Source organism: Phasianus colchicus, chromosome 1 (genome assembly GCF_987193195.1).
Source record: "Phasianus colchicus chromosome 1, bPhaCol1.hap1.1, whole genome shotgun sequence".
In the NCBI taxonomy this organism is placed as follows: Eukaryota; Metazoa; Chordata; class Aves; order Galliformes; family Phasianidae; genus Phasianus; species Phasianus colchicus.
The window spans coordinates 86,230,317-86,243,161 of record NC_143436.1 but is presented as its reverse complement, the minus strand read 5'-3'; the positions used below and the strand labels follow the sequence as shown (position 1 = coordinate 86,243,161).

At 42.7% G+C, this 12,845-nt stretch overlaps 1 protein-coding gene across 4 annotated transcripts; it reads left to right on the top strand.

Moving 5' to 3' along the window:
• Positions 1 to 189: 189 nt before the first annotated feature.
• Positions 190 to 11,800, top strand: SFT2D2 (SFT2 domain containing 2). Of its 4 annotated transcripts, none has more exons than XM_031613125.2 (8): positions 194 to 351; positions 559 to 645; positions 804 to 889; positions 2,127 to 2,208; positions 5,674 to 5,709; positions 5,837 to 5,895; positions 6,583 to 6,612; positions 8,079 to 11,797. In XM_031613125.2, the coding sequence occupies exons 1-8, from the start codon at positions 289 to 291 to the stop codon at positions 8,098 to 8,100; spliced, it is 465 nt and encodes a 154-aa protein (XP_031468985.1). In that variant the 5' UTR covers positions 194 to 288; the 3' UTR covers positions 8,101 to 11,797. The 4 variants fall into 4 exon arrangements, with proteins under 4 accessions (XP_090007541.1, XP_031468985.1, XP_090007552.1 ...); XM_031613124.2 differs by lacking the exon at positions 8,079 to 11,797 and adding an exon at positions 7,220 to 7,387 and having other exon boundaries at positions 195 to 351; XM_090151415.1 differs by lacking the exon at positions 5,837 to 5,895 and having other exon boundaries at positions 190 to 351; positions 7,220 to 11,800.
• The last annotated feature ends 1,045 nt before the right edge of the window (positions 11,801 to 12,845 follow it).

The window sequence follows — 12,845 nt, the reverse complement described above, 5'->3', positions numbered from 1 at the left end:
GTTCTTACCTGAGCGAAACAAACCGAAGTCACGGCACGCGTTGCTGCGCCCGCTGCAGCTGGCGGGGCACCGCACAGGCGGGAGGCTCCGCCATTTCCCGCCCCGGCCGCGCGGCGCCGCTCGCTGCCCTCAGCGGCTTTCAGAAGACGGGCGGCAGGGATAGGCCGCCCCGCCCCTCCGACTGCACGCCCCGGCAGGTAGGGAAGGGCCGGCGGCCGCGCGGGGCCTGCCGGGGCTCGTAGTTCCCGGGGCGGAAGGGAAGAGCCGCCCGGCCGCGCGCGGGGCGGCATGGACAAGCTGAAGCGGGTGCTGAGCGGCCGGGACGCGGAGGAGCCCGGCGCTCTGGCGGAGGTAACGCCCCGCTGCCGGCACCTGCCGCCCTGCTGGGGCCGCCGCCGCTTCGGGGAAGGCGCCGGGCCGCCCGTCGGCCTCTGTGCCGCCGGGCCTCTGCTGCCGGCCGGCGTCACTTCGAGCCGCGGCCCCCGGGAAGCTCAGGCGCGCGGGGTTGCGTTGGTAACTAACGGCGGTAACGCGCGCCTTCTGCACGCTCCTTTCCAGGTTATCGACGCGACTTCCTTGGGCTGGGGAACCCGAGTGAAAGGCTTCATCGCGTGCTTTGCGTTGGGATGCGTGTTCTCCGTGTTGGTAAGCGCTGGTTGTTCTGAGCTGGGAAGGGCCCGCGAGGATCTGTACGCTGGCTGAGGTTTCTGGGTCTCTGAGAGCACCGGGCTCGGTTCCAGTTAGATACAGCGTTAACAAGAATGCTAACGCACGCACTTTTCTCTTTCTCTTTTCCTTTTTAGGGCAGTTGTCTGCTCTGGGTACCGAGGAAAGGGCTGATTCTCTTTGCAGCATTTTACACTTTGGGGAACATTGCATCGATTGGAAGGTAATGATCTTTTATGTTAGTTCTCTAATAAAGGTGACAAGCTGGACTAGGTGTGGAAGTAGTAAAAACCAAAATGTTTGTATGTGCACATTTGTTTATGGAGATTCAGAGAATCACAGAATGGCCTGGGTTGAAAAGGACCACAAAGATCATCTAGTTTCAACCCCCCTGCTATGTGCAGGGTCACCAACCAGCAGACCAGGCTGCCCAGAGCCACATCCAGCCTGGCCTTGAATGCCTCCAGGGATGGGGCATCCACAGCCTCCTTGGGCAACCTGTTCCAGTGTGTCACCACACTCTGAGTGATTGTTCTCTTTTGCTAAAAAGAACAGCACCTCCCTAGCAGCACCACGAAAGAAAGTACCATGAAGATATTTTTTACTCAGCCATTATAAAAACAACAAAACACAACACCAAAGGCTCAAAGTGTTGCATTGAGCATTGCAGTTTTTAGTTTTTGGAGGTGTGTTTTTTAGCCCTCAGGATAATAATACTTCTTTGCCATTTTGCCTTTGATAACAGCACCGTGTGTTTGTGAACTCTCTTAGCAAACACTTCCGTGTTACAGTGGGACTGCCTGATAACCTTACATGTGTGTTGTATAGATTCTTGAAACACAGCTCTGCTTTGTGAAAACGTAGCTTTTTGTGGCTGAAGAACATCAATAAGAAAGCACAGGGAATGGGACTGGAAGTAATACAGCAGCTATGCCTGAGGAATAACTCATTCAATGGCAATACAACCTTAGATAAAACTTTCACCTTGTCTATTTGATACAGTATAAGTCTTCAGTGCTCTAAGTGGCGTTCAGAGAATGGATGCAGGTGTGAAAACAGCCCTTTATCAGAGGAACAGAGATGAATTGCCTGGCAATCCATGCAGCCTCTGTGGATGCTGGTTTCAAGGAGAGAATCAAAAGCATCTGTTGGAATGGTCCGACTGAAGCTGACCTTCATCTGTGCTTCAGCATGAGAGTTCTTCTAGGCTTAGTCAGTCGTTCAGTTATGAGTAGCGCAAAGTTACAGAACAGCTTAGACAAAGGAGAGCAGGGATGGATCTTCTCTCATTATATATCCCATTTCTTTTGTTGTGCACTGATTACACGTGGTGTGCTGGTATCCTATGTGACAACAGCAAAGTTTACAAAATAACCGCCCTTTATCAGGAATCTGGCTTGGTTTCACTTTTGCCTTTCACACCTTAGATTTTCATCTTGTTTTGTTTTTCTGTTTCACAGCACTCTCTTTCTTATGGGACCAATGAAACAATTGAAAAGGATGTTTGAGCCTACCCGATTGATTGCTACTATTGTTATGTTAGTAAGTATCAAAGGAATCAGTTTTAACTCCATAGTATCACCAGTGCTGGAAAAGACCTCTAGAATCATGCAGTCCGATTGTCCATCTACCACCAGTATTTCCCCACTAAACCACATCCCTTAGTACAACATCTAAATGTTTCTTGAGTACCTCCAGGGATGGTGACTCACCTCCCTGGACGGCCCATTCCAGCGTCCAACTATTGAGCCCTTCCTTGTAGGGTGATCTATGTCTCAGATCTATGTGTTGTGGGTGGAGTTCTTTCTTCATCCTGTACAGTGTGGTGAAAAGGTGTGTGTAACACCAGCACTTTCCTGTAAGAAAGGGCTGAACCAAAGCCTGATTGTAACACTGAATGAGCATTAAGCATCTGTAGCTGCTGCGTGTAAGTCCTGCACAAACATTTTTAGGGTGCTTGAGGTCATGTCATGGTGTTTTCTTATTGCTTAAAGATGAAAGGCAGGAAACTAATTTCTTAAAAGTTGCACAGTGGAAGTTGCTAGATGTGTCTTATCTTGCAAAATTTTGTGTTTCTTTATCCTCCATATGATTTGCTTTAAAAAACGATGTTGGTATTTCCATCCTACTAAAATATTTGTTTCTGACAGCAAAGGGAAATGGAATCTCTGTGCTGTGGTGATCTTGGATTAAAAATAATGTCATCCCAGTAGACTGATAGCTTCAGGTTTTGAAACTCATGTGGCACAACAAAATTGCAAATGCAGCATTCAACTGAAGTCAGCCCCTCCAGTTGTTTTCATCTTCTGCAGATGGGAATTGTGGGCAATCTTTTATTGTGGGGAAGTGTTGCTGGTAATTCTGAGTTCCTCTTGTTTAAAGTGCTTTCAGGTTTTTTAAGCTTTTGTAGTTTCTCTTGGAGAGTCTAAAATCAAGAAGGTGATTTAACTTGCAGAAAACTCCTCCCATTATTCAGTGTGAATGTCTTCAGAACATTTGCTTGATATCTGCGTTTTGTGGTTTGTATTTGAACATCTGTGAGGCTACAAGCAGCACATACAGCTTAGGACACTGATCGTGTATGCTGACATATCAGCAGTAGTCAGGAAACCATTGTGTGATGTGTTTGTGTGTGCAGTTAGGCTTCTTGGAGTCAGGAGTATGACTGGAATGCACAGTGGAATAAAGAGAGGCTGTAGGTGTATGATGCAGTATGTACATCAACACACAAATCATCACCTTAAAAAGTAATGGGAAAACTGCATTTAATGCTGGTAATCATGGTTGAGGTAGTGTGTGTGATTTCTTTGGCAGTACATATGCTGCTGTCTTGCCTGTGCACTAGTACATGTGTCTTTTTTTTTCACTCACATGGAAGAGAGCACATTACAGTCTGCAGTAGCACAATAGTAGGTGTGCATTGCAAATGTCTTAACTTTCTGCTGAAGAAAGGTGAAGTATCAGCATCTGCCATAGCTAAACAAACTGCCACGTCTTAATTTGAAAATGAAAACTTGAACTAAAAGTATCTTCTGTTAAAGCTAATAGTAAAATAGGAGATAATCCAAAATGGACCACCAGTTTCCAAAGACATAATGTAACAGTGTGAAAAGAAAACACATCTAAGTGGCTGTGGTGGGCTCTGTGTTAAACAGGGATGTTACAATACTTGAAAGTATGTTGTGGCTTTAATTGATAAGAATTTTTAAAGAGAATGAAAAGGATGACCCAGGGAACTACTGGTGTGCCAGTTTCACCTCAGCAGGGGAAGTTTGTGGAGCAGATCCTCCTGGCATGTGTGCTAAGGTACATGGAAGAAGGAGGTGATATGGGATTACCAGCCTGGCTTCAGCGAGGTCAGGTCCTGCCTGACCAACCTGGTTGTTTTTTATGTTGGTGTAATTGCATCAGTGGACAAGAGAAAAGTCACTGATGTCATCTGTCTGGGAGGCTTTTCAGTAAGGCTTTTGATGCAGTACCCCACAACGTCCTTCTCTCCACATTGGAAAGATACGGATTTGATGGGTGGATTATTCAATGAATGAGGAACTGGTTGTGAGACCCTACTCAGAGAGTGGTCAATGGCTCAGTGTCCGGATGGAGATCAGTGACAAGCTGTGACCCTCAGGGATCAGTACTGGGACGGTGCTCTTTAACATCTTCATCGGTGACATCAACACTGGGACTGAGCGCACCTTCAGCAAGTTTACGGATGGCACCAAGCTGTGTGGTGCGGTCAACATGCCCAAGGGCAAGATACCATGTAGTAGGACCAGGACAGGCTTGAGCAGTGGGCCCAGGTCAACCCCGTGAAGTTCAACAAATTGAAGTGCAAGGTCTTGCACCTGGGTCGTGGCAACCCCCACTATCAGTGTATTCCCCACAAGCTGGAGGATGTAAGGGTGGAACACAGCCCTGATAGAAAGGACCTGAGGGTACTGGTGGATGGCAAGCTGGATGTGAGCAAACGATGTGCTTTCACAGCCCAGAAAGCCAACTGTATCCTCGTCAGCATGGCCAGCAGGTTGAGGGAGGTGATCCTGTCCCTCTACTCTGTGCTGGTGAGGCCTCACCTGGAGTACTGCATCCAGGTGTGGAGTCCTCAGTACAGGAGAGACATAGACCTGTTGGAGTGTGTCCAGAGGAGGGCCACAAAAATGATCCAAGGTATAGAACACCTCCCATATGAGGACAGACTGAGAGAGCTGGGGCTGTTCATCCTGGAGAAGACCTGAGAGTGGCCTCTTAGTGTTTAAAGGAGGCTGAAAGAAAGAAGACAGACTCTTGGAGGGTTTGTGGTGATAGGACAAGGGAAATTGGTTTTGAACAAAAAGAAGAGAGATTTAGTTTGGATAAAAAGAGAAGGTTTTTATGGTAAGAGCAGTGAGGCACTAGAACAAGTTGCCCAGAGGGGTGGTGGTGTCCTCGGAGACATTCAGGGTCAGGCTGGATGGGGTTCTGAGCAACCTGATGTAGCTGTAGATGTCCCTGTTCATTGCAGGGAAGTTGGACTAGTTAACCTTTAAGGGTCCCTTCCAACTCAAAATTATTATATGATTCTACTAATTCAATAATTACCTCTAGTTTCAAGACAGTAGTGGCCTTAAGAATGAACAAGAAATGTGACACGTACAGAGGCAGAAGAAAAAGTCTTAACTGGCAAGTCTTACTTGTGCTAAAAGCTGAAATTCAGTGAGTGCCTGCTCCACTGAGAAGTGTATGAGGAGAAGCAGGAACACACTGGTGTTGCACGAGTGTGGAAGTCTGCTGCTCTTGCTCCTTTGCAGACGTTAATGTGTTGTCTGGCGATATCAGGCTGGTGTTTTCTCATTTCTTCAAAAACACAGTAGTACGAGTGTTTTAAATAAAGGGAACTCTCATACCTGATTGGATACAACTATGAAATTATGTTACCTGTCTCTGAAGGAACCCATTGCAGTGTTAGAATATCTATGAAAACTGGAGAGTTGTTTGTATGTTTAATAGAAATCATTTGTTTTCTTCCAGTTGTGTCTCATATTAACGCTGTGTTCTGCTTTTTGGGTGAGTACATATGTATATGTATATATATACATGTATATACTGGAGTATATTTAAAAAATGAGAATCTTGCATGGTTGTCTCACTGGCTGCTGTGTTTCCTCCCCTTCCCCCTGCTCTTCTCCCTCAGTGGCGTAAGGAAGGACTCGCGCTTCTTTTCTGTATCTTGCAGTTTTTTGCCTTGGCATGGTAAGTCATCTCCTTTATGCATGCACCTCACTTGGCATTAGATGTAACAGAAAGTAAAGAGATTGTGAGATTTGAGCTTGTATGCATGAAAGGGTAGGAAGATTTTGTACCCTACCATTCCCCTGGATGCAAGATAGTGCACCTATGAAGAGGTGACATGTTGCTGCTCTTTGTTCTCTCCTTCCGCTTCTCGAGGTTCCTTTTGAATGTGTTTAATTTCTGTGAGCTTGAGCTAAAACTTCTTTTGTCTTTTAATCAATCTGATGCTTACTTCATTTAGTAAGTTAGAGACTCTGTACTTGTTAGGTCAGGTGACCCAGATGTGCCAATCAAGTTAAGCATCAGGTTTTTTTAAGTTACCATATTCTCTGTAAAATGCCATTGAATTAGTACAGGAGCGGGTAAGGAGCTTTACCCAGCCCTCAAAAGCAGTCTTATCTCTGTAGGTGTTGGAACATGAGGGCTGCTTGGAACACTTTTTCACATGCCTCTGCTGCGTGCCCCCTGATTTTGCCATTTCTCAATGTTGCTGAGCTAAGGTTACTTGCAAGAATGTTCCTTTTCCTCACGACATTAGGGCTTCACTTTGGTTGTGTATCTTGCAGCCCTCTGTTTAGAGCAACACAGTTATGCTTTTTGTGATTCCAGCATAATCTGATGAGTAACCTTTACAATGTTCCATCTTAGGTACAGCATTTCCTTCATACCATTTGCAAGGTAAGTTTCCCTGCTACCATACCTTTTGTCATCTTGAGGCTTCATGGTACCAAAGATTACTATATGGGAGCATTGTGATGTGTGGATTTAAGCTTTTCTATGGCAGTATTTTAGGAGGAGGAAATACTTGTGGTTGCTTAAAAATGGGACTAAGCATCTTCTCTAGTGGGGGGAACACAAGTGTAATAAAACGAGAGGGCTTCCTATGAAAATATAGGTGTGCAGCCCATATGCTAAATTTAACGTTTGCCTTGAGAATGCCCAAATGCTGGTCCAAAATACTACTGGGCAAGTGTATTCTTCTGTGTAACTTTTTTTTTCTTCACTGTTCCCTCTGCTGTGAGCACTGTTACAGCATTTGAGCACAGTTTATGCTGCTTTATCAGCTCTGCTCTTCCTATGGATGCTATTACCATTGCAGTTGGGTGGATGTGGGGTGAGCAGACCTGCTTGCCTGTAATGCAGTCATGCAAGTCATGTAAGCACAATTAACAGCTGGTCAGCTGATCTCTAAAGGTGTGAGTCTTGGTGTTGCTGCACCAGTGTGCAGTGAGTCATCCAGCAGCTAACTGAGGTGACTGGTTTTTTTTCTTTCTCTTGCCCATAGGGATGCTGTGAAGAAATGTGTGTCTGTCTGTCTGTCCTAAGAGGAAAGCCGGATGCTTCACAAAGTTCTAGGAAGCATAGCAGAACTGTGTTAAAATCACTGTGTGTGTACTTTGCTACTTCTGTTCTAAATGTGTGCCTTTTGGCTGGTTGTTAGAGGCTCCTTGTGTTAAGTGTAGTGAATGCAATTGTGTGTTTTTGGTGTCCATGGGACAGAGCACTCACGTGACTAAATGAAGTTCAGCCTGGAAGAAGAACTGGGCTGAGACCCAGACTTTGTTTTGATGATTCTCATATGAAATTATTTGTTTTTGCAAAATTAACAAAGTAACACGTGAAGTCTGTAAAATGGAGACCTTGATTCTGGTGGGACCTTGCCAGTCTAGAGGATTCCTTTTCAAAGAAGAAAAAGAAATCTGTTGCTAGCTGATTCCTTCCTGACAACTCTTGTAGTAGCCTTACATCACTTAATCTTTGCACTATTTGTATTGGATAATGGAATACTGGTGTTCTTTTTCTGCCTCTCTTGCAACACTTTAGGTTTATGATATTTTCAAAAGGTTTAATTCCAAATGAAAGGGCTGTATTAGAGTACTTACGGAATGCTTGATTTTGTTTTCTTAAGCAAAAAAAATTCATTTTCAGTTTAGATTGACAGTGTTTTCTTAAAATACATGGAAGGGACATTTTCATCTGCAAAGACTGGTTCCTGTAAGAAAAGCACTTGCAAAATTAGGTTAATCAAGTTCTTTAGTTTCCAGGAATAATGAGTTCTTTGCTAATGACTCCAGCTGAATGCAATACATTCAAGCTAGGAAACCAATTTATCACTTGAAATGAGGTGGTTCTTTTCTCCCCAGCTGTAGCACAGGAGCAGTGTGAAGCTGAGGGCACAACAGGTAAGCTGAGACAGAACCTGTGTGTGTCCTTTCTCAAAGGACAAAGTCCCTGTTGATAAAGTGGAAGCAGGCTGGTGTTTAAGCAGGTCCAGGGCAGGAAAAAGATATTTTCTTCTGAACCTGTGAATAAGTTAAAACTTCAATGTGTCTTTTTTGTAAGTGAAATCAATTCATTTCGCCTAAAACTCTCTTCTGCATTTGTGAATTTCTTCTGCTCTGAGGAGGAAGTATGGCTTTCTGTTGGTTTTTTTGTGTGTGTATGTTTGTTTATTTGTTTGTTTTAACCAAAGGAAGCATTCAACAGTCTTGCTGTCAGCTTCAAACAAACACTGAATGGTCAGTATCGAGATTCCAAGGCCATTGCCCATTCTTCTAATCTTCTGAGCTATGTGTAATCATGTACTCCCAAACCATTTCAGCAGTCTCTTGTTTAACGTCTGAATGCAGGTTCCTGCTTCTACTTTGTTGGATACTGTTTAACTGTTCTTGCCTTTCCTATTAGCAAGCTGTCTTGCTGGAACTGATGGCTGAGGAGGTCATTATCCAGTGAACTTTAATATGATCTGAATCCTCTTTCCTCATCTACATAGAGTGTAGCCATCTAACTGCATTGCATTTGCATAGCAAGTCTTTGACTTACACCACAAAGACTTCAGTGTAGCAAAAGCCTGGATCTATTCAGCAATGAAGTACAAGCCCACAGTGAAGCAGAATAATTTTGTGGTTCTCAGAAAGTTACTAGAAACAGAATTAACTCTAAACATCAATTGTCCTTCTGATAATTTATGAAACGGTAACAACCCCCCATGAGAATCCTCTCTAAAAACAAACAAAGAAGTATCTTTTGAGGATACGAAAGGGGAACTTCAACAAGCTTTCTCTGTTTTCCAGCTGGCTAGAGGTACTCTTACAAAGCCATTTGAACAGAAAAGACCTTCTTGAAAATGTGCTATGTTGGGATGAATCAGTTCTGTGGGATGACTTCCCCCAAGTGCTATTTCCCACTGCTTTTTTTCTTTCTTTCCATAGGACTTTGAAGTTAGTGTTGAAATGACTACTATTACTTTTTTTTTAATAAGGAGTTAGTTAAAGGCTTAAGAGAGACTGAGAATTAAAGAACACCTATACATTTTTTTTTTCTCTGACTCTGGATACCTAAATGGATGTAAGACTTTTTTTAATGAGGGAATATGTTCAAAACCTAATCTGCATCTGTCAAAGGGCCCCGTGTTAGGCTTCTGTTAGGGCCTGGGTAATATATACAGAATTCCTTTGTGTAAGACCAGTTGAAATGCAACTATAATGCCTTTCATGTCCCAGTGTTTGTTTAGTTTTAATATCTCTGGGTGTTCCCGGAGAACTCTACAAGTACAGTGTATGGTATTTTTCCTTCCACCCTCTGGGAAAGTTCTGTTAATTTGTATAATCATTCCAGGCCTATCAGCAGTCACCATAATGGAGTTTTACTTCTGTTTTGTTTGGGTTTTTTTAATAGTTCAGATTAGGAAGAGAAAAAGCCTTTTGCTTACTCCTCGACTAGCTTTTGCAGGGCTGTAGTACCATGACTCTCTAGCATTTTCCTTGTAAAAACACTAGATTTGCTACATACTGTTTTTTCAACTTGTATACTGTAGCTAAGTGGGACCTTTTAGTGTTATGAGCACACTCACTTGGAAGTAGGAAATTTAGACTCTGGAGCTGCTTCTTTCACTACTGAGAAATGGTAAACTTGAATGGATTCACACACGCTTTTTTAAAGCTGTAATTTCAGTTCCACAGCCACTTTTGATAGAATAATAAAGAAGAACAAAGGTTTATTTGACTACTTAGCAATAGTGCCCATAAGGGAAGGGAACTCAAAAGGAGATGGCAAAGACATGGGTGATCACCGTAGTGCCACTAGGATTCACGTTGCCTTCTGGTGTTGTATTCTGTTCTTGTGAAGGTCAGATGGTAACAGAAATTCACCATATCCTTGCCAATATGTGAAAACTACTCAGGGTTTGTCACTTCATCTACAAGCAGTTTTGATTTAAAGGTAATTCCTCTCTATCAGAGCAAAACACTGTGGATTCTTACTCACATATTTAGTTATAGTTGCACACAGGCTATTGCCAGGTTTAGCAGTAGAAGATTTTTCTATCTAGTTGTTCTGATAATTTATATGATTGAGGGGTAAACTGACACGAGTGTGCTCTCTTGACCAATTTCAATCTGAATTAGGTTATACCATTTTTGTGATTAAGACTTCTATATGTTTGGAGCTGATTTCATCAGCTTTGGTTATCTGCTTACCAGGAAGCATGGTGGACTTTTTTAAAGTCCTCTAGCTTTCTGCCATAACGTCCTTCAAGGCAGGAATGTTTCTCGTGTGCACTCTGCTGCAAAGAGAGATTTGTGTTTTAAATCATAAGGCTCTTTCCTTAATAAACTTACACAATTGCCTACAGCACTTAATTCAAGGCCGACTTTCTAAAGAAAGTTGGATGCCCATCTCAGTAGAGTTTGGTGCTCTACCAGAAAGTGCTTCTTGAAAGCCTCACTGTTGGTCAACTTCCCCATTGAATTTGGGGTTGTTTTGGTTTTTTTGGGTTTTTTTTTTTTTTTGGCTGTACTGATCACTGTAAGCAAGCAGCCTTAGCATGAAATATGCATATCTGGGATCAGCTGACTTTGCAGATACAGTAGAAATGGAAATGGGTGACAAGGGGTATTTGTTTCCACAGTACTGAGATTCAGAACATGAAAATGTGGGATTTCTTCATCACTCCAGGGTTTTGCTCTGGTTGGTGTGATTGTGAATACTGATGCTATCTGAGATGGTTCTACTGTGCTGATGTGAACTATGTGATCTTGCTTAGTATTTGCTGTAGTAAGACTGCCCACAAGCTGCTCCAAAACCCAAGGAAGAAATTTCTGAATAGATTTTAAAGGATTTTAAGAAATCACCTGGAAAAAAAAAATAGAATTCATAAGGCTTTGTTTAAATACTTAGTATGCAATTCTGGGAGAGAGGGGAGTCATTGCTATGGGATGGCTTCCAGCAAGGTGCAGAAGGACAGGTCTGGATTGATTGCAACTTGTGGGTAGATGACAGCTGTGCCTGTAATACACATGGGGGCTTAGAGTGCTGCTGCTTACATGCAGTCTGAAGCTCATGTTCAGGAAACTCCATTGTGGAAAAACATGGATCCTTGAAGGTTGTATGCTTTTGCTGTGTATTAAGTTTGAAAGGGCATTTGTTGAGTTCATGGAAATGGTTCTTACTCTGTTTTGGTACTTAATCATGTTGACGAAGACAAGATGACTGTTGCTATTGTGGACTTCAAAACTGAGGAGGAGGATGACATATAAACACACATCTGTCTTAACTATTGATGTTTACAACCATAGCAAGTCCTGACCGTGTAGGACAGAAAGCACAAAAATGGTATATTTTCTTAAAAGTGTGTGCCTCACAGTCTTTTGACAACACAAAATTTTTTTAACAGCTGTGGGAATTGTTCTGTAAAATAAAAACTGAACTCTCAGGATTTGACCACAATGTTTTGTATTGTTACTGATTCTATTTGTTGCTCTTTTTCTGTATATTTGCACTGTTTGATTTCTACTTTGATAAATATCTTTTTTCAGATCTCTCTCTGTAAGGAAGCCCTCACTTACGAGTGTTGTTTTTTTCTTCAATAAAGTTGTAATTGCATTAAACAAATTGCTCTTGCAGTTAATTTGGACACTTTAATGATGATGAATCCAGATGATGCTCAAATTGCTGATGAGGTGGGGGTAATATGATTATTTTTTTACCCTCAAGTGTCAACGTTATTTTGCCAACAAAATATTGATTTAGTCTGTGCTACAGAGCTACTCCTCGTTCCATTCTGTCAGCAAAAATTATTAGAGTCATGTCTCTGTCTTTTCTTTGTGAAATACGTGCATTCTGAATGCTGCAAGTAAAAAAAATAAAATAAAATCAGTGACTTAAAAATGCACATGTCAGAAGTAGGTCTAGAGGCAATGACTCAGAAAGCATATCTGTTTCAGTTGGCGTGCAACATGCATTCAAAAACTTGCTGTGATTTTAATTTTCCTTACCAGTCTGGTGGGCTTTGCACCAGCCTACTTCCAGTGTGTTAATTTTTCCTTCTGATTGGCAGGGGAAACCCAAATGGCTGCCGTTTATTTATTTTTATTGCAAGGATGGTTGCAACCCTTGAGTGTTTTGGGAGATGTTGTGTTTTCAGTTTTGGTCTTCTAAGAAAACTGTCTCGAAGCTGAATGCACTGAAATTTCTTCACAGTAAGGTGCATTTTTTTATTTTTTTAATAGAAGAGACCTGCCTTTCTGTAACACAGGGACCTAGTGGTTTGTATTTTATTTTTTTAAAAAGAGCTCAGAGAAACCAGGGGAGTTTCATATAACTTTTTTTATCAAGCCTACTGTGAGTATGAATCTAAACCTACAAATGCAACAGATCCTTTCTTTAAATGTTCAGTACTTTGTTTTCTCTGCCTAGTTCAACCTGCATAATGTGGAGCTGTTGGAATGGGTCCAGCGGAGGACCATGAAGATGATCAGAAGGCTGGATGACCTCCACTGTGGGTATAGGCTGGGAGAGTTGGGGCTCTTCAGCCTGGAAAAGAGAAGGCTCCAGGGGGACCTTGTAGCAACCTTCCAGTACCTGAAGGGGGCCTACAGGAAAGCTGGGGAGGACTTGTTATAAGGGCATGT

Excerpts from the sequence above, each read along its gene's own strand:
- SFT2D2 (XM_090151415.1), top strand. The coding sequence starts at position 289 with ATGGACAAGCTGAAGCGGGTGCTGAGCGGCCGGGACGCGGAGGAGCCC. Across the intron at positions 352-558 it reads AGCCCGGCGCTCTGGCGGAG|GTTATCGACGCGACTTCCTT; the intron begins GTAACGCCCCGC and ends GCTCCTTTCCAG. Across the intron at positions 890-2,126 it reads AACATTGCATCGATTGGAAG|CACTCTCTTTCTTATGGGAC; the intron begins GTAATGATCTTT and ends TCTGTTTCACAG.